Source organism: Pseudopipra pipra, chromosome 10 (genome assembly GCF_036250125.1).
Source record: "Pseudopipra pipra isolate bDixPip1 chromosome 10, bDixPip1.hap1, whole genome shotgun sequence".
Classification (NCBI taxonomy): Eukaryota; Metazoa; Chordata; class Aves; order Passeriformes; family Pipridae; genus Pseudopipra; species Pseudopipra pipra.
In genome coordinates, this window is record NC_087558.1 from 13067617 (window position 1) to 13088421 (window position 20805).

General features: G+C 38.2%; 1 protein-coding gene across 22 annotated transcripts in view; it reads left to right on the forward strand.

Moving 5' to 3' along the window:
- DLG1 (discs large MAGUK scaffold protein 1) overlaps window positions 1-20805 on the forward strand; it is a 142435-nt gene that overhangs the window by 28144 nt on the left and 93486 nt on the right. Inside the window, exon 1 of one of the 22 annotated variants that reach the window (XM_064666318.1) lies at window positions 16291-16783. The exons of 20 other annotated variants lie outside the window; for them this stretch is intronic. In XM_064666318.1, coding sequence (XP_064522388.1) covers window positions 16592-16783 — 192 coding nt within the window. In that variant the 5' untranslated portion in view covers window positions 16291-16591. Of the gene's footprint in view, window positions 1-16290; window positions 16784-20805 lie in introns of those variants that run through there. One more of the 22 variants, XM_064666325.1, reaches the window with a different exon arrangement.

The following is a 20805-nucleotide window of genomic DNA, read 5'->3' on the forward strand; positions in this document are numbered from 1 at the left end:
AACAGCCCTTCCAAGTTGGCAGTCTGAATGATGTGTCATGATGGGTTTTGGCCAAGAACTTCATTTTGCCAACATTCCACGTCCTCACTAAAAAGCAAATTGCTTTCCAAACATATTTGATTGGATAAATCATAGTTATCTGGTGAGCCAGTTGAGTAGTGCTAATAATAGATCACTTGACTTTGGTACGCCATCTGGTTGTAGTGTTGAAGAAATGGATGCAGAATCAGTCATTAAAGCTTTGGGAAGTGAAAAAAATGGTGCCTCACCAATGTTGGCAGCACCAGCAGATGGTACGAAATTGCTCTTGCATGTAATCTTGAAGTATAAGGCAATGCCAAAGAAACAGCTGCCTACCAGATAGTTGGTGTCAAAATCAAGGATGGTTGTCTGCAGTCTGAAGGATTGGCCAGCTTTCATTTGGAATAGGAGACCAAGCGTGGGGAATGTGTGCTGTAAATGGGTTTAAAGGGTATTTGACAAAACCGACAAGGAATGCAAGCAGAGAATACTGATCTTGAGATCATGCCAGGAGAAACTGTCCTAGCTGCCTGCATTTATGGTTGTAAACAAGTCTTTAAAAAGTTTGCAGTTTTAAGGCAAAGAATGGACTTTGGCAGGGGTTCATGCTTCTACTCTTCATGGCAAATAAAGAAGTCCTGTGCAACATCACATAGCATGAGATTGGTTAGATCTGGAGGTTGTAGTTAAGAACTTAAGAAATGCTATATTTTAGATTCTATGGATGGAACTGAAGGTGGTTTCTCTTGAGTTTTGAAGATGACTAGGTGTGAAGGTGATAAATGATGACAGCAATAGTAATGAAGATGGCACAGAGTGACAGTGGAGGAAATGATAAAGGGACCTGATAAACAAAATCTGAAAAGCTGTGCTGAGAAAGTATGAGAAAATAGACTGACGTAAGGCAAATCATTAGTAATGTGTATCGAATAGAAGAATATAATAAAGTTTCTGCATTTAACTTCTTTTTCAGGGGATTCTCTGAATCTGAGTTCTCTTTCTGTTAACATGTTATTTGGTATTCTCCCAACCAGCAACAGTTTAAGACTCAAGGACTTCCTAGGCCAGAGGTGATTGCTCTGTAGTATTCTTTGGCTTTCTCTTACATGGATTGTCTATCTCACCAAAATGCACATGGAATACAAAACAAAGGTATAAATCTGTAGCATGTACTTCTTATACAGAGCATCTCCAGAGATATAATCTTTGTTTGATTGCTACTTCTAAATGACTGCAAGCATACAGGGTCATTTAGTTGATAAACCAAAAGCTATTAGAATTGTGTAGTTATTCAGGCAGAGACATCAGTGAAGTTTGTTGGAGTTTGTGTGCTGGCAGAAACTGGATACCATGTACCTGAAGTGTTTACATGAATCTGATGAATCTCACGTGAATCTCTTTAGTTGTTGTGTGTGTTTGTACTTATTTTTCCTTCTGTTTTAAAAATAAAAGCTGCTAATGAATACTAGATATAAGACACAAATGAGTTGTATATGGTTACTGCATCAGTTCTGGGTATGTTTGGTTAGGAATTGATTGAAGAGTAGATAAAACAAATGCCTGTTAAAGATCAGTATTTCCAGCAGTTGAGTTTCACAGCTTGTGGACTGACTCTGAGAATATGGTGTGGAATATGTTTTGTTTGGAGATGCTGAATGCAGCAGTAAAAACAGAGAATAACCTTCTGAAATCAATCCTAGAAGTAAGGCCCCTTCATAGCACTTTCACAGCTCCATTTGCCTGCCTGGAACTGTGTGGGTTTATTCAGAGGAGCTGATGATCATAACCTGGGTAATTTTCCAGGTAGGATTAATGGCAGCAGAGTGGTGAAGCATTAATTCCTGATCAGTTTTGCTTTGCTGTCCTGTTTACTATGGGAGAGAATTCAATCTGTGGCTTCATAAGTGACAGTGAAATCTGATTGCTGCTGCTGAGAGTGCTTCTACCTCCTTTTATTTACTGCTCACCTGCCAGGAACCTGGTAGAACTTGGTATGGTTTTGTGCTGGCTACTGAGTGAAGGCAGCTCATGGAAAAGTCAAATAAGCACTAGACCTATGAAAAGGTAGCTGTGGGATGGAGAGTTGGAAAGTGTTGAGCAGTTAAAGTGACTCAGATGCCTGTGAAAAGGCAGGTAAAGTGGTAAGACTTAACAGCTCAACACTTTTGGAAGGAGAAGGTGAGAAGAGCAGTGATTATCTCTGCAGCAGAATCAAAATGTTTGCTCTGTTTGGCTCTTGCTTATGGAACTGGACCCTCAGAGTGAACAACTTTGGCAGAGTTTCCTGTTGTAATGAAAACAGTGGGTGAATAAACGGAGGGTTGTTCGTAGTTGGGCATATGGTCTCCAACACGATTCCTTCAGTAGGCAGAGGTATTTAAATTTCTTGGTGGCAAAAACCCCAAAAGGTTTCCTCCCTTATTTGAAGTGAGATTTCAAGCTGGCTGAGCTCACCGGTTGATTATCTGGAATGCTGCTAGTCAGATCTGTTTTACTAACCAGCACTGTGCTTGATCACTCCTTTTGTGAATGCAGTGCCTTGCACCAGGGCTTTTAGCATGAGGGATGTTTTTACACTTTATTTGAGGCTTAATCATAGTCTGATGTTTTGTCAGTGGGTATTACTCATACTTTCATAAGTGGGAATAACATTTCTTGAATCTCATTCCTAAGACTGGTATTTATCAGACCAAAAAAAATAAAACATGGAAGACATGATCAGGTGGAGACCATCCTTATTTAAGTGATATTCAGCCTTGTTAGGTTTGTGGGTTTTTTGTGGTGGTGTGGTTTTTGTTGTTTTGTGGCTTGTTTTTTTTTTTTAGATGTTTCTTTGAAGACCATAAGCTGCCACAACTTGGGTTTGGAGGAAGCAAGGACACACTTTAATGAAATTCTAATACATACTAAAAGTGTAACTGAGAGCTGCTGTGTTAAAGGTCAGTGTGGGCAGGAATCATCAGCATTTTCTGAATTCATCTAAATGCCCAACAGAGAATGAACAGGCCTTAGAGGGTTTTAGTGACAAATCCATATTGCCTGGAAGAATGATTCCCTCCCATCTGCTGTTAAAACATTAGAACAATAATTACTTCCTTCTGTCAGTCTTTGTGCCCTAACAGTGGGTTTACTTGTGCCCACAAATACTAAATGTTGAGGATATTTTTGCTCTGAGTTTGGGCTGAGTGTGCCAGCCACCAGTCATGGTTCTCTCAAATGTGCCATTGAGAGGGAGCACCACTGCAGGGAATTCTCCCTCCTCTGTGGCCTGTTCTCCTTAACTATTGGAGAAATTGTGCGATAGTTGCATTGAGCCACCTGCATTTAGCGTAACTTTGTTGCCTGGTGAAGACACCCCCCTGAGGATGCTTTGTTTGCATGTTGTGTGTGTGACACAAGATGTGCCAGTGCTGTATCCCAAGCTCCAGAGCTTTTCTCTTAAGCAGACTACAAAGGCTCTTCTGACTTGGGCTTTCCAACTGCAGGGGTGGGGAGTTGGCCAAGCATGGTAGCAATGAATCTGGAACTGAGCAGCTGCTTCTTGCATTCTTGCATTTATATTTTATTTATCAGTATACTAGCTCTGTTGAAGTCCTTGTAGTGTTATAATGATGGACTTAGTCCATTTTTCTTCTGTAATTAAAAGATAGCCTTTGACTTTTGTACACTTATTATTTCTTTGAAAATACATAGTAATTCAAAATTGTGCATATTTGACTTGTGGTACATTCCTGTATCTTTTTGTAAATGTTTTACCCAGAAGGAAACTTCTTTCTTCTGGTTGCTATTTTTTCTGTTGGGAAGAAAGAAAAACCTCAAGCCATTCACATGTGGTAAGATGAAACTATTTATCACAAGACCGAGCCTGAAAAACCTACTTTGGTTGCTTTAGCTTTAGTTTAGAAAAGCACGATAATAGTTAATTCAGGTACAGTTCTCCTCAACAAACCTCCAAACTCAAAATGAAGAAGAGATGTCTGTCCTAACTCAGCAGTCTGAAGTGATGATGTTGTTGCAGGTCATTTATAACAGAACAACCCCCCTCCCAGATCACCTTTCTGCTGCTATTTGTAATTAAGTTCAATAATAACAGTATTCCAGAAGGCAAAAGTAGGACTATTTTATTACATGAGATCTTTTTTACCTGCTGTGTTTCCTTTTCCTTCAGGCTAAGGAAATGGTGAGGGAATACTTTAACTAGCGACTTTTCTTCTTAATTGAAGTTTGACTCGTTATATGCTCTAAAAATTCCAGTTGGGATGAGGAAGAGTAGTAAACTTAGTGATCTGTTATTAATAAATGCATCTTAAAAGCTGTGTGTAGAAAATTTCCTGGAAATAAACATCAATATTATGGTGAGAAATGGATCACTTTATTTCCTAACTTCCCAATAGGTTGTTTACAGGATCTGATGTAGACAGCTGGTTTTAGGCAAGGAACTATAATTCAGGTGACTGGAGAGAAGTCTGTATTTGGGCTGGAAGCAGCATGATCTTCGTAACTCCGTTCCTGGGCTTATTTTGATCGATTGAAATACTCCTTGGAGACCATCAAGGTATTTTGAGGAGATGGAAAAGTTCTCCTTTATAGTGTTATGTAAGTGCCACTGCAAACTGTACATTCCCAGCTGGAAGTGCTATTAGAGCAGCGAGGGAAATACCATCTGGGAAGGAAGAAGATGCAAGAGCTTGTCTTGATGACACAGGGAATATGTTTCCAAAAACGAAAGATGCCACTGACTTTTCAAATGTGATGATGTTGAAGTGGGAACAATAAGAATTAAGCTAAAATAAATTAAAGCTGGAAATCAAAAGGATCCTTGCTGCTAAAGTAATTAGTTAAGAAAAGGCTTTTATAACAATAATGTAGATAGCACGAGCCCATTATGATGTAGCTGGATGATTTTAAAGGTCACATTAAGTTGTTTATTATGGGTTTAGGTTGTTTGAGAGGCTTAGCAGAAAAATCTGTCTCACTTTGCATGATTTTCAATGAAAAGCACCAGCTTGGGTTGGATCCAAATATGAGGATTTTTAGTCATCTCAAATCCTGTCAGCACTATTTGTAGCATATTCTAATGTAACTCTACTGTCACAAGGATCGGAGAAGTAAATATCTGATAACATTAAACAGGAGAATTAATTTCAAAATAGGATTATTTCAACTTCCTGCCTACTAAGTGGCAATCTAAAAACCTTTACTTTTCTTACCACTAATTAAAATGTTTCTTCATCTATTTATTCAAAGAATAAAGTCAAAATGAGATTTTGTGCATTGATTCACCAGTACACTGCAATTTATAAACATCACATTGAAACAACTTTGGTACCAGATTGTGACTGTAATGAAGGAAATGAACAACTTTTTGGCAGAATCAATTTGCTTCTTCTCAGGTTTTATTTTTAGATCAAATCAGATGCTTGGAAATCACAGTGAATTTTTTTTATTTCGGTTTGTATTTTCAATTTGTAGTGTACTTTTGTAAAAGGAAGACTTTGGGAAAAGGAATATAATTTAATCTAGACTTTAGTGGTTTGCATTCTTATCTTTAAATAAATGCTGCTGTTGCCAACAGGGAAATGCTTTCGAGTAGCAGTGGAGAACTGCTGCCCTCTACTGTGTACAATGTGCTTTTCTTAGACTAACAAATCAGGACAATGCGGTATCTATGGCCGAGAATTTGGCAAAGCTTCCTTATCCTTCCGAGATTTGAAGTATGTGAGGATGTTCTTTTGAAAGAGAGGATCAAAAAAATGGAGTATTAACTTACAGGTTACAGAGCTGGTATTAATTTGTTGACTTGCTGATCAAGAAGCTGTAAATCTTGTTTATATATATATATATATTTCTATGTTATTTTGTGAATTTCTTTACACAGTTAAAATCCATCCAGATCCACTATAAAAATATATACATGTGGTAATTTTAGTTAAAATTGGATTATTGCAGCCCTTAGCCTAATTAGTGATTTCCTGTAACACAAGAACTGGCAACACCAAACTATTTTTATTTTGGTGATTTTTTTCTACAGAATGTCTTAAAGGGCTTTTGCAAACTCTGGTGAGTATTGTTTGTATCCCATTCCTTTCTTAATTTAAACTTTTGTGTCCTCAGCAATCCATAAACATACAAAAAATGTGAAAACTTTCTGACCTGAATTCTGTGTTGTATGGCTTTTGTACACATTACCTGGCAATACAGTGCATTAAACCTTTTGTAATTTTCATTCCCTTTCCCATTTCCTTTTCTGTTGTTCCTGTTTGTCGTTATATCAGTGTGTCTCTAACCAGTACTAAAGATGCCCAAGGGAAGCCTGGAGTTGATCTGCTGTTGTAGTAGTAGGGGATGCAAATTGAATCCTTCAGAGTACAGGACTGCCCTAAAAACGGCGTTGGATTTGTAGGTGATCCTTGTGGGTCCCTTCCAACTCAGGATATTCTATGACTGGCAATTCATCTTAAGGCTTAGGTTAAATGGTAATAAAAGTTCTTCACTGAAAGGATGGTCAGGCATTGGAATAGGCTTCCCAGGGGAGTGGTGGAATCACATCCCCAGAAGTGTTCAAAAGGCATGTGGATGTTGCACTTGGGGATATGGTTTAGTGGTGAACACAGTTGTGTCTGGTTAATGGTTGGACTTGATGATCTTTGAGGTCTTTTCCCACCCTAGTGATTCTATTCTATGACTGTAAATGAAGGACAAGTGCTCACTTAGTTGCTGTCCCACTCCAGCAGGCTGCATGTGAAAGATTTCCTGAGATAGTGATTACACTTACACATTTTTATTAGATCTCTGTTGATTTGCTATTTTGTTGTTCCTTTTTGAACATTTGATATCCGTGGCAATGAGTTCTGCATTTGCTTTCAAACATCTGTGGGGTAGTTTAATTGTCTACTAATGCCTGTATTGTCTTAAATAGTTAGTAGTTGCATTTTGTATGCCTCTCCTCTGCCATTCATCTTTTTAAAGACTGTGTGTCATGTTTCCAACTCAACTGCTTGCTTCATAAGGTGAAGAGCTTTGGCAGTTAAGTCTTCTCAAATGGAAGCCACTGAGCACCTTTACCTTTCCTGTTATTCCCTGTACTTTTCTAATTTTTGTGTCTATTTTTATCAGATGAGATGATCAGAAATGTCTCCAATAGGCAAGATTTGTGAGTATCTCAAAATTATACAGAGAAATAATAATTTCTGGCTTTCTATAAGTTTCTTTTTGAAAATTGGAACTCTAACTTTGAGCTAATAGCTTTGCTCTACTTGATGGTTTAAAAACCCCTCTATAATTTTAGTTAAGGTACTATTTTCTAGATGTTTTTAAGGCAACACGGGGAGAGAGAAGGGGAGAATGACCTACATGAGCTTTAACATGCTGTCACATTCACTCAGGTATTTGGGTCCTAACTGAAGTCATTTCAAAGCTGAAGTAGGGCACTATTTTCTGTAGCAAGCTATTGCATCTCGCTAAAACTTACTAAGAAGAAATACTCTGTTTTGAACAGTTGTGCAATTAGTTTGCCAACAGCTGCTGGTGTTTTTTAAGGACTGGTGCCTGTGTTGCCCTAGATTCCTGCTGAAGCACTGTGGTTTAGAAACATTTATTAATATGCAGAAGCTCTGGGGTCGATAAGTAGGACTGAGTCCAGGATCAATATTTTGAAGGTTTGATTCATAAACTGTGGATACAAATCTAAATCAAAGTTAAATTTGATTTAGGCTGCTAACATTTCAAGCTTAAAAAGCGCACAGTTTTTATGCTTTAATAGTTGTGAGGTAATAGGTAACAAATATTTGTTACCTGTTTCTGAAGTTTTCTTGGAGCATATTTATACCTCATTTATACCTCAACACTACTGCTATGTTTTTTGCTATTGGAAGGGTTGTTCCTTGTACCTTCTATCAAATTATGATGTTTCAGAGGAGTGGAGGAGCAGATTGTGAAAGCATTTGTAACCAAGGTAGACTGGAGTAAGCTATGGTCAGGGTAATTGGTAATAATCAAGTGTGTAAAGCATCACTACTTGAATTCTTAGCAAAGTTTGGCTCTGTTTTGACAGTGATTTTTACTGTAAGAATAAGTGTTTTAATTTGTGCTCACTGACATTAAGATAATTTAACCTGCTCTGAGAAAATGTGATTTGAGCTTCCTTTGTGGAGCTTCAGTTCATAAGTCTTTACACTTCTCGCTTAAGCTGTTCTGTCATGGCGATTAAGTTGTAACTTGTGTTTTCAGTTTTCGAAAGCTATAAGACCACCCTCACCCCCTAACCCTTTTTTTCAACTCGTTAATTAACTTATTTTCTCCTTATTTGCAAGCTCTGAATGTGTTACTGCACTGGCTAACATATTAATGAGCACTACATAGGAGAACGAATGTGCTAACAGCAGCAAAAATACTTTGAGAAATACTTTTTCCTTTCTAGAAGAACTGGAGAGAAGTGATACTTATCAGCAGAATTGTCTCCTACCCTGAACTGCTCATGGCTTTCACCCAGGCTGCTGTCCCACATGACTATTAGATGTATCTCTGTACAGCTGTTATTCCCTGTATCAGTGCATGGCCAGCAAATTCTTTTATCCCTTGGAGTCAAAAAGTAGCATTATGAATTTTTTCCCATTTAGAGGGAGGTGTCATCTTTGTTTTTGAAAAGTTCAGATTCATTGGAATGACATAAGACACACTATTGGCATTTCTCCTTTAAGCATGGTACCAACTTTGTATGAAAAAATCTTTTTGAAAACAGTTGTTTCCTTTAGAACCTAGTGACAGTCCTCTGGGTACTCAGAAATGTATGGCAGGTACTGGAATACCCACAGAACAGCACTGCTGTCTGGGTTCTGTCCTGAGCTCAGTAGACTATTTTATAATTGAAATGTGATCCGTTTTCACTGTTTTTGAAACAGCAGGACTGGATGACTGATTTGCTTGTCTCTGAGAAGAGCCTTCTCACTGTCTGCAGAAACAGTTATTATTGTTGAAGCACTTCATCTCCACTGGCTATGAGAGGTTGTTAGCCTCTACTCTTTTCTGCTCTGCTGCTTTGATGTAGCACCAAATATGTCAAATTGCAGTCTTTTCTTCATGTCGTATTAAGCAACATGAACAGCTATTGAAATGAATCTGAAGTAGTGTGAGGCTTCGCCAGATAAAAGACATGTATTATTAATATATTTTCTCTCACTCATTTTCAGTTGTTTTTTACCAGTGTGCCCTTATTTTTCCAGTGGAGGCAGAGATGCTTGATTAATGCTTTGAGAGTTATTCAGCAGCAGATCTACTTTCCTTGGCTACTTTGCATGGACCATTTAGAAGGTATTCCCTACTGAAAACTGCACTCCTAAAGAAGCTCTTTCAAAAAGATGGGATGACTCAGATTCTGAGCAATCCTGCAAGAGCTGAAGGATCTTCATATGTTATCCATACTGGAATAAGCCTCAAAGATGTCCCTCTTCCCTCCCATCACACTCCCCGTCCAATAGTTCCTGCATGACAGCCTGAATCAAACTAGCCTTGTGTTTCAGCCCAATAGGTGCTTAAGGAAAACCTTGTTTTGGAGGATGTGCTTAGCCTAGTCAGCCTGGGTCCTACAGGGAGTAATCCAGAGTGATAATTTAGATCCTTGCTCCAGCCTGGTCTTGACACTGGGGAGAACAATTCCAGCTAATCACACCCTGCTGGATTCAGTTTTTCCCACTGAGTATGGCCTTGACAGTCTAACCTTGCTTGGCTGCTAATCTTTATCGCTTCAGATTAGAGTCCACCCATTTCAAATTCAGGCTGTGTGGAAGCTTCATTGAGGGTGTAAAGAAGACATGAGACAAGGGTGTTAAGCTTTTGGCTTTTTCAGAAGGCCTGTTACTTATTGGACTTCTATAGTTTATCAGTTTAATCTTTGGGATTTGGTGTCTGGTGTTCACTAGAAATCTTTCTGAGAGTTGAATGGACCATCTAGGGCTAAATGTGAATACTTTTTTCTCCTGCATGGACAGATGAAAGCAACACATCAAAGGCAACTTTAGATTAATCACATACTTTTACTCTAAGAGTGATTTCAGCAGTATTTTTTTGAATGCAAAGATCTCATAGTTGTTAATTTTAAAGGACTTTTCAGGTCAGGCTGGTACTGGGTTTGTCTGGGATGGAGTTAATTTTCTTCACAGCAGCCCATATGGTGCTGTGTTTTAGACTGTGAGAAACACGCCGGTGTTTCAGTTAGTGCTGAATAGTGCTCACACCATGTCAGGGCCTCTTCTGTTTCTCACTCTGCTGCCCCAGTGAGAAGGCTAGGGGTGGGCAGGTGGTTGTGAGGGGATACAGCTGGAGCATCTGACCCAAAATGACCCAAAAGATACTTCATATACCTTAACATCTTGCTCAGCAATAACACTGGAAGTAGCTGTTGCTGAGGTTGGTCATTAACCTGCTGGTGGTTGGTGATTTGGCTTGCCTTGCTTATGTGTGGTTGGTTGGTTTTCTGTTTGTTTGTTTGTTTTTAATGTCCCCTTTCACTTATTTATTTTGACCTATGAGGTTTCTCCCCTTCCTTTTGCCTTTTTGATTCTCTCCTTCATCCCTCTTGGGGGGAGTGAGTGAGCAACTGGGTAGGGGCATACCTGCCATCCAGGCTCAGCCTACCACAGGCTGTTTCTAGACATGTTAAATATGCTTGAAGCAATGTAGTAGATTTTGATTTTAGGAATTTTCTAGTTGAGTTGTATTCTAATCACAGTACAGTCTATTCAGAATACAATAACTTTTTTTCCTCACATAGGTGTTGCCAATATAACAAAATTAATTTTTTGCAGTGAATGTAACACGAGGTCAGATAGATGCCAATCTGCTGCATGTACAATGTCTTTAATGGATCAAACTTCGAGTATTGCAAAAGGAACAATTTATTTTCAGTCATTTCCTAGTGTGTTTTGAAGATATTCTCCTGACTTTTGTGGCTTCCAGCTAGGAAAAAATAACATTGAGTTTTGGCTTTCATACTAGTCGTACTAGCCAATGACCTCTCTAATTCTCAGGAACTTCTTGTGTGGCAACTAAAGATGTAAAACGGGCTCCAGTAGTGCTAAAATAATTCCAAAACATCAGAAAAAGGGGAAGAGATTCCACTCCAGGCTTTTTTAATTCTGAAACATGAAATGGCCTCATACCTGCCTTAGAAAGCATGACCTTTTTGTCAAGGTGTGCTACTATTTTAATATAAGCTACTATATGCCATTTTACTAGACTTTCTCCCCTCTGATATTCTTGATCTCTTTCTCATTATGTAAACTCTGCTTGTTGTTGCTGAGACAGCCTTATCCTCTTGCTGTTCCCCCTTCCTTTGGTGGGGATTTTTTGATATTTATTCTCTTGCCTGCTACCTACGCTAAGAAACTTGCACATGATTGATGTCCTCAGAGACCTCTATCCTTCCAGTCAATTTGGCTGAAGTTAACCTATAGTGGTAGAATTACTAAGAGACAGCAACTGACAGATGAATGATATGATTAATTATCTTTGAAATCACACTTGGAATACGCAGTGGTAATTGTCGGGAAAGTTTTGTGAAGTTTTGCTTCTGAATGCTCTTCAGTCTGTCAGCTCATATTTTGAAGCCTGATTATTTTTGCATATAGAGAACATAATAATGCAGACACATCTGGTTTTTTTTCTCCAGTGTGGCATTATGTTTTCCTTCTCTGTTTTGGACTGAAAAGAACTCCAGAAGCAAGCTTATACAGATGCCCATAGTGATGGTCACTCAGCTGGGAAGGGAGACATTCTTGACTGTTTTTTGGCTTGACTTATCAAGGCTTATGAAGGACTTCATCAGAGTGATGTCCCAGATCTGTCTTATACGTAACAATTTAAGGCTTGGAATAAACTGGGAGAAAAATCACAAACACCCACTGAAAAGTTTCTATTCATAGGACCTGTTCTGGGCTTAAATGCCATTGTGGGTCAAGTTTAAAAAAATAAAGAAAGCAACTATTAATCAGATTCTTCTTTCCCAAGTAACATGTCACCTGCTTTCTGAAGTTAATGAGGCTGTGGTATTCTTCAAGGTTTTGGAAACTTAAGACACAGACAGCTGTATTTACCATATGCTAATTGTTCCAGAAAATATTTTTCTATTGTTGGGGTCAAAACAATAGAAAGGAATCTCAATTTTTGAGAGAGTTCAGTGATGATTATTTTGGGCACATATGGGTCAGATTGAGTGGGCACTGCAAATTTTGTATATGAGAGTATTAAGCTTCTTAAGAAGGGCAGATACACATCAGCATTCTGAACTGGAGGTGCAGCAATGGCTGCTGGTTTCAGTTCTGCAAACATGTTTACTTGCCAAGCTCACAAAAAGGTGCTCCTAAGGTATGGAATCCTGTTAAAGATGCCCATTAGAAGGGGAATTTCCAGCTCATAGTGTTTTCAGTAAATAAACCTCTTTGCCCAAAAGAACTGTGCAAATGATTTTTCTGGTAGTTTAGGAGCATGCAGAAACAAGCAGGACACTTCTTGGCTACTCTCAGAATTGGCTTGGATGGTCATCTGATACTTCAGGGAGCAAGAACTGCAGAGCCAAAGAGCTTCCTGGGCGCTGATGGATGCAGTTTGCATCAGACATCAGTTGTTCTCAAACTAGTGTTCAAATTTCATTTGCCTTATAGAAAACGCTTATAAAATTACTACTCCTTGGGTAAGAAATGATTACAGCCATTACATTAGAGCTCTCTATTGGTGTAAGGTAATCTTAAACTAGTATCCAAGCTTTTTTGCAGAGCTCTTTATGATTTTGGAATTCTGTGTACTCTTTGAAGACCTTACAGACTGTGATTATGCATAGCAGAGGTTAAATGAAGTTTATTGGATATAAATAATTCTGATAAGCTTTTTTGTTTTTTTAATTTGATCGTATTAAGTATCCCAGAAATCTACCAGGTCAGGCTTCTGGGAAAGAGGGACCAAAACTTGAGTCCTGCCAGCTTGACAGGTGCCTGCAGTGATACTTAAGGGACATGTTCTGTCTGAAGAAATATGAAGGCTAATATAGCCTTTTCCCCTTGGGTTTGGCACTCTGAACAGTTGGTACATTTGTCAAGTTAGACCTTCACTACTCATTTTATTACAAGCTCCAGGTCTTACTGCTTATGAGATTGCTGTTTCCTAACCTGTGTTGTATTGAGGATACAGGTGGAACTCACGGATCGATGAAACTGGTACTATGTGTGTTCAATCAACAAGAGTTGGCAAGTGCTGAACTGAAGCATTAAGTTTCTGTGAAAGTCTTACAGTGTGGGTTTTTTTGATACTGCAGAGCTCTTGTTTCTCTCTATCCAATATTCAAAGTGCTCAGGGAGACCTGGAGATAGGAGCTTCCTTATTTTATGATAACACAATGAGTCTTGGTTACTAATTAAGGATCATAATGATGTGGATATTTTTATTGTGCACATGGGAGCTGTACATAAAGATGGATTATTGCCAAGTAAACATTCAAACAAAACCTGAAATAAAGGCAATTCATTTTTATGTAGTGTTTTTGTAAGAATGAAACCAGTCACTCTTACTGGGAACACTTTTGAGGAAACATGGAAACAGTGGTCTCTGACAGTAGGAACCCAAGCTTTTATGTGATAATACAAAATACAGACTGATAAATGGGGAATAAGTAATGATAGGTAGCTAGAGAGTTAAGGGCATATTCTTATTAACAGATTAGTCCTTGTGTTAATACATTGGTTTTTGTGTTTTGAAATGTCAATTCAACCTTCAATTTGAATTGTTTAGTGGGGATACATTTCCTTGGAGTTCAGAAGTAGACTTTGAAATATTCTGTTTCATATGTTTCTCTATATGATAATATATGTTCATATTTCAGAAAGATTTATGTTCACAACTATTTCTTTAAAAAAACCTTTGAGCACAAATAATTGTTTTAAACAAGTGAAACCTTCATTACAGTTAAATCTCTGGCTTCAGTCAGAAAAATATGTAAGAATATATTTTAATTTTACAAGCTTAAATATTGTATTTTTAATCTTGTGGGCAGCCAGATGTAAAAGGTTTCATTTGTACAGAGGCCAAGGCAATTTTGCAGTGTAACCAATTTATTTATCTACAGCTGCAAATATATGGCTGAAAGATTCAGATGGTTTATGTGGTCTTCATCAACAATGTAGATGTAATTGCCTGAAGTTACTTAAGCTTTCTCTTCTTTATTGTATCTTACTGATGGAATCCTTTGTAGATGTGTAGACTCTGTCTTCCTCTTATTGATTCTTCTATGCCCATGGCACATTAGAGCTTATATTTTCTGCATCACAAAAAGCTATTTCTGCAACATTCAAGAAATGCTTTTGGCACTTTGACTTTATTTGTTGTCATGAAATTGCCATGCGTTAGACTGTGTATTATTTCAGTGAGAAATTATCTTATTACAGTGTGATTAGAAGTATGGAAGTAAGACGGATTGTTGATCCGTGGTGCATAGAAAAGGTTGTTTTGTGGGATAGGAACATTCTTGTGTTTGGCAAGAGACAGTTCTCTGTGACTGTGTTCCCCTTGTGCAGTGTTTCCTATTTCACATGTGTTGTTTGAGTATGTGCTCAGTTGTGCTCTGCCCTGCTGCTTCAGACAGGAGACTGTTTACTGTGTCCCCCAGCCTGCAGAAGGAACATAAAGGGGTTTTAGTTGTTCCATCATCCTATTTTACTTAGGGCTACCCTTGGATTTGAATGTTCTTGCAAGAAAACATAATCTAATTTAGCTAGATAAAGGTGTATTTTTTTTTTACAGCCTTTGTTTCTTTTTCCATGACAATCAAGTTGAGTGTTAGATATTTTTCTTTGGCCCTGCCCCTACTGCTGTACTCACATGCAGAAAATGACCTTCTGTGGGAAATGATGTCTGAGGCTATTTGGTGAAAAATTGTAGGTCACTGGAAAGAAAACTGCTTATGAATATGGAAATGCTGTCATCAGTGATCCTTGGATAGTCTACCAAGAAAGAGGTCCTCATGCAAATGGAGTTTATTTTGAGGTTTACTGTGGGCTGAGTTACACATTTTTCTCCAGACATCATGCCTTAGTTTTGGTTTCATCAATCTGCACATTTATATAAAGATGACTGTCTCAGTATAATTCATGAAGTTACTCGTTTCTGAGCTGGAAGTGTGGATGCAATTTTACACTACACTAAACTTGCTACCTCAGGGGATGCTTATCGGGTAAACCAAATAAAGTAGAAGGGAGATGACTAAAGGCTGGAAAGGCTGGTACAGGTGTAAACTTAAGTGAACAGTCATGTCCTAAAGAGGGTTTTTTACAATACCACTTCTAAAAAATAGAAATGATGGCTAATGTTATTTCATTGAAGTTTTTTTGCAAAGGCTGGTTAGCTTATGATACAAGAGCAGAGTAATTGCAAAGGACATGTTTTTCATCAAGGTCTGTGATGCAATTTATTAAAATATATAAATAGATTAAAATCCTGCAGGGACTCCTGTACTTGTAAAAAAGAAAATAAAGTTTGAATCCTATAGAGCTTGGTTAAAAAAAAACAAACAACCAAACAGAACATTTTAAAAATAATTTTGCATCTTAGACTTGTTAGCACACAACAAACAACAACAAATCTTAAGGAGACTAGGACAGTATTTACTTCAGTTCTAAGGAAAAAAGCTTTGTTTTTTTTCAAACTCTTTTGTTTAAGTGTTCACATGTATGGTTGTTTAAAATGCTTTACCAAGAGCTCTTCATAATCTAATTGATGCATAGTCCAGATTGTTCAGATTTCATAGTGGTAACTGGGGGGAAAATAGCAGCTTCTGATTTCATTGTGTGTTGAAGTTGGAGAATATTCACGTATTTCTGTAGCCATTTCTTTATTGCTTTTGGTAGACCATTAGGAATTTTACTCAGCAGTTAAAAACCATTTTTTTGACGTGTCAAATAACCTTGAATTTTTAATGTTTGAAAATGAGGATTAAATATCCCAGAGCCATTCATTTTGTGGTCTGCTGACACTTCCTTGAAAAAGCTAGTGTAAACTGCAGATCAGCAAATTCCCTGCTGTTAGGCTTACGACGTCCCCGGTTTTATAATTACCCACAGCTGATTTTCAAATGGGCTTTCACATGCTCATTGGTGCAGTGCGAAAGCACCTTGCAGGGAGCGTTGGGTTTATCTCTATCGGGCCGTGTAACGAGTCCCTTGCTGCAACATCTCGCCCCTCCCCTAAGCAACCAGCACACACTGAGCAGTGGCTCTGCTGGAGTTGCTCCTGTTTTCATGGAGGAGATAGCAGTCCTTGCACTGCAGCAGGTGGAGCTGCCTTGGATCTAACCCGAGGTTCTGGCTGAGAGGATCCGAGTGTTACTTTGGGCCGTGAGACAGTTGTCACTTGGAGCTGGCACTGACATAATTAAAGATAAAGCTGACTCAAAAATTTTAAAAATGGACACAGGATTTTTTCTTTGCATTTTTTATAAGGTCTGGTTTCTAATGTGAAGCAAAATTTTTCCTGAAGGATTCAACCTATTTAATATAAAGGCTTATTTTTGAACACTATGGACCTAGAATAAATGTCAAAGACAGGCAGCAAGCAGCGCTTACAGAGGCATTTTTCTGGAATCTCAGTCACGGATCGATTGAAGTGCACAGGGTCTGAAAAAATGTCTCCTAGCATTAAAAACTTGGATTGTTTTTCTCCGATGCTATGCCACTGTAAAGTAGCATGTACGAACAACACAATATCTTTAATGTTTGGATGTAAGGTGGGTCTATAAAAGGACTTTCCTGGAAATGTAAGCTGCATTTAATGGTTGATTGCCTTTGTGTCTAATGTAACTGTAACTTAAATTTCTGGTAAAATAGTGTGTATTTTGTTCCATGCCTTACTCAATTATCCGAGCTCTTAGTGATGGTGACAGTAGTAATGAATTATCATGCCTACTGTTTAGAGATCCCTTTGAACAACATTTTGAATTTACTGAATGCCGCATGTAAAATGTCGTCATTCTCCATTAATCAGCATTAATCATCATGTAATCAGTTTATTGCACTTGGCTTTCATTTTCTTCAGCTGTAGAGAATTAAATACACAGGAGACTTGCACTGAGATGCAGGGCTGGAAATGCCTCCTAACATCATATTGATGGAAGCAATTGTTAGTGGCAGGTTTGGGTTTAACAGTGCCCTCGGGCATTTAGTCATTTTAGGACTACATCAACTGTTTAGGTTGCAGAGTAATAAAACATATATAATTTGGTAATCCTCAGAATGGTAAACAAATATATTCAGTGTCACATCAAAAATGCTTTTTTCAGTAAAATTAACATGCAATGTCAAGGATATGATGAGAATGTTAACTGCTGGAAAGCCCCTTTAAAATTAAAGGGATATGTGTATGAAGTTACTTTTGAGACAGAGATTTGGAAATCTTTCTCTCTAAAACTTACTTTACATATTGTTTCCATGTCAGTGTAGGTTATTTTAAGGAAAAAAATTTTTGACTGGATTTTATTTTGTTAAGTGGGATCAGTTGTATGTACACATATACACAAATATATGCATGTGTGATACATTTAAATATATATGTATCACAAAATGTGGATGTTGAATAAATGTCACCCAGGTTGGGAGGGAGGAGTCAAAATTTTTATGGCTATTCTGATAGTGTAAATATTACAAAACTTAGTTGAATGCTTTATTTCCAGGAGGCAGACTGTGTCTTGTTTTGAATCTGCTTATCCTTCCTGCGTTCAGAGCATTTTTCGGTTGAAAATATGTATCTATTTATTGATACAATTTTGAAACTATTTGATATAACATTAAGATTTCTTTCCTTCTTTTTTTGTGGAACTGCAGCCCCCTTTCCTTATTTATAACAGTGAACTTGGGAGGAAAGCCATAGAATGAAAATACTCTCGGGTTGGAATTTGCCCGCTGAGCTGCAGAGCAGGGATGCTGTTCACTTTAAGAGCAAACTAAAAATATCCAGCCAACATCCAGCATCCACTTTGGGCATGTTGTGCCGGGGTTGAGCGATGGCGGCGGTTCCCCGCGACGCGGCCCCTCCGCACCTTCCCCAGCCCCGCACCTTCCCCAGCCCCGCACCTTCCCCAGCCCCGCACCTTCCCCAGCCCCGCACCTTCCCCCGGCGCTGGCGGGCGGGGGGCGGCCGCCCGAGAGCGCTGCGGGTGAGAGGGGGTCACACCGCCTCCGAATCCCTGCCGGCACAATTCCTCATCACTGCCTTCATTAGTGTCCTTCGCCTGCACGGCTCCTCAGTGCGCCTGGCAGAGCAGACCCCCGGCTTCCTGAGCGCCGTTAATTCAGCAAGGTTGTGCTTTAAAATGTCTTGGACTGTTTATGCACAGGCTTTAGTTATCTCCAGGATAAACGTGTATTGCTGTTAATCCAGAGTGGGTGCTCTCTGCTACCTATGTACTACCTCTGTACTACCTGCATCCCAAATAAACTGAAGGGTTTCTTTTTAAATAGTGACTTTCTGGTAGTGCAGAGAGATTTTGCACCAGGCACTCGTCAATTTTTGGATAAAAGTTGTAGTGCTGCGTAGTACTAAAAGTAAAATACTCATGTCCTTTGGGAAGATACAGCTTTTGAATATTGAAAGAGTCAATATTTAAATGACAGTGTGAAACAGTAATGCAGGGTTACCTATACCAGTCCTTCACATAAAGAAACAATCTCAGACAAGTAATCACATGAAATAATCTTCAGTTTTCCTTTTTGAGCACATGAAAAGAACATTCACAATCTGACTGTTCCTTCTTTAGTTTCTTTTCCTTGGCCTTCTGGGACAAGTGAACCTCACTATAAATATTCCTAGAGTTTTTGTAAATGTATATACTTACCTTAACTTGTTTTATTGTTTGTGGATGTCCATGGCATGAGTCATTACATAAATACTTACATTTAACACAGGCTGGGCATTTTGACATATGATGGAACGCTGTGACCTAAATAAGCATGTTATAAGCAGTTTTATTCAAGATACAATGTCAAACTGAAACTGTCCAAGGAGGTTGAAATGCCTTATGTCTTTGTCATAACTGTAGTTATTAAAAGAAAACTTAGTGCTTTTATTTGAGAATTAAGTTAGTTACTCAGAGTACCGAACTTGTGTTTAAATAAGCAAACCCAAAGATTAAAAAACCCCTCCCAGTATTTCAAGTCATTCTGTTTATTGTATGTTGAAGCCTAAATTGAAAATAATACTGAATGTCCTATTTTATGATCAGTGAAGAAGTTCTAAAAAGACACAAACACTATCATCCTCTTTTCTTACATTACTGAAGTTTCTTTTGTTATTCACAGGCTTTCAGCTTCTGAGTGTGAATTGCTGTTCACCTGCAAAGAGATTTTATTTGGCTTGCATAGTCTGTCTGTTTTTACAAAGAAAAAGTTTTCAAGGTGACTTTAGTTCTGCAGTAGTGGAGCATACCTTTAGTTTTGTGTCCATTCTTTTTTTCCCTTCATGAGGAAGGCACTGTTACTTTCCTAAGCACTTCCACTAGGCTACAGGAAAGATCGATTTTACAAAAGGTGTTAGCATCTTAATATATTCTTCATTTTGGATTAGCTTTGTTTTAGCAAGATTATGCAAAAATTGTCTGTAGGGTTGCTTTTGTTATTAGAGTGGTTGGAAGTTATTTTCTGCTGACTGGTATCTGGACATCAGAGTTGGCTTTGGGGAAATGTGAGGAGAACTGTAAGTATTTAGATTTTTCTACCCATTTGCTTTTGACATTGCATCCTAGTCATTTTATGCAGGAGTGGAGATTATGTTGTTGCATGTCAAAGTGTTTCACAGTAACTTCAGTCGCTGAAATGATCTTTTGAAGGGTCCTTTCAGATTTAGTTTTGACTTGTAAAGTGAAGCAGTGACTGAACAAGGGCAAGTATTTAAACTTGAAGAATCGAGTGCAGACAGTCTAAAGTCACTCTGTTTGATCAGCTGCCTGTTCATACTGCAGCAGAGGAGGTGTCTGGCCCTGTAAGCTTCAGTATATTTAGTGAATTCAAATGATTAGATTTACATATTGAAGTCCTCACTTATTCTTAACCCCTTTCAAAACATGGTTGGACTTGTACAGTGAAAATTAAAACTAACCCAGGGACAGACTGTATAAGTCAGACTGTGTTTCCCCAGGGTTTGTTGGTTTTGTTGTTTGAAGTGTGCAGTAACTTGGGAGTCATATGGCTGGTGAGGGAGGAGGGTTAAAGTCTGGAGAAGGCAAGTGAGTTTAAGAAGTTAACTCACGAACATTTATTTTTTTTAGTTGTCCATTCACTCAGATTAAATATGTTTTAGCACTGATTTTTTTTTCTTTGTGTGTAGAGAAGATACATTATTGTGCTTTCAAATTTGTTTTCACATAAGGTAGTGGACTGATATGTACATCTAGTATGGACTGGATTTTGATGCACATCTCATTTTGAAGAGAACTGTAGTTATTGCTGCTTCACATTCTGTCATTAGATCATCTTGTAGTTAAGGATGTTCTAGCATAATTAATTTTCTATCCATGAATGTGACATTCTGTAAGGCTTGAGTCTCTAGAATAACTGTTGCATGGTGCTATGAATATGGGTTGTGAGTTTAGGACATGGGATTGTTTAAGTTTTCCCTAAATAGTTTCCTTTCACTTCTGTCTCAGTAAGGTTTCTTATGAGAGGATCTTTAGAAAAAATATAAACCCACAACTCTAGGGGGTAGTTTATGTATCAATCTGTTCGAAATATCTTCTTTTTAAAATACAGATAAGAGATT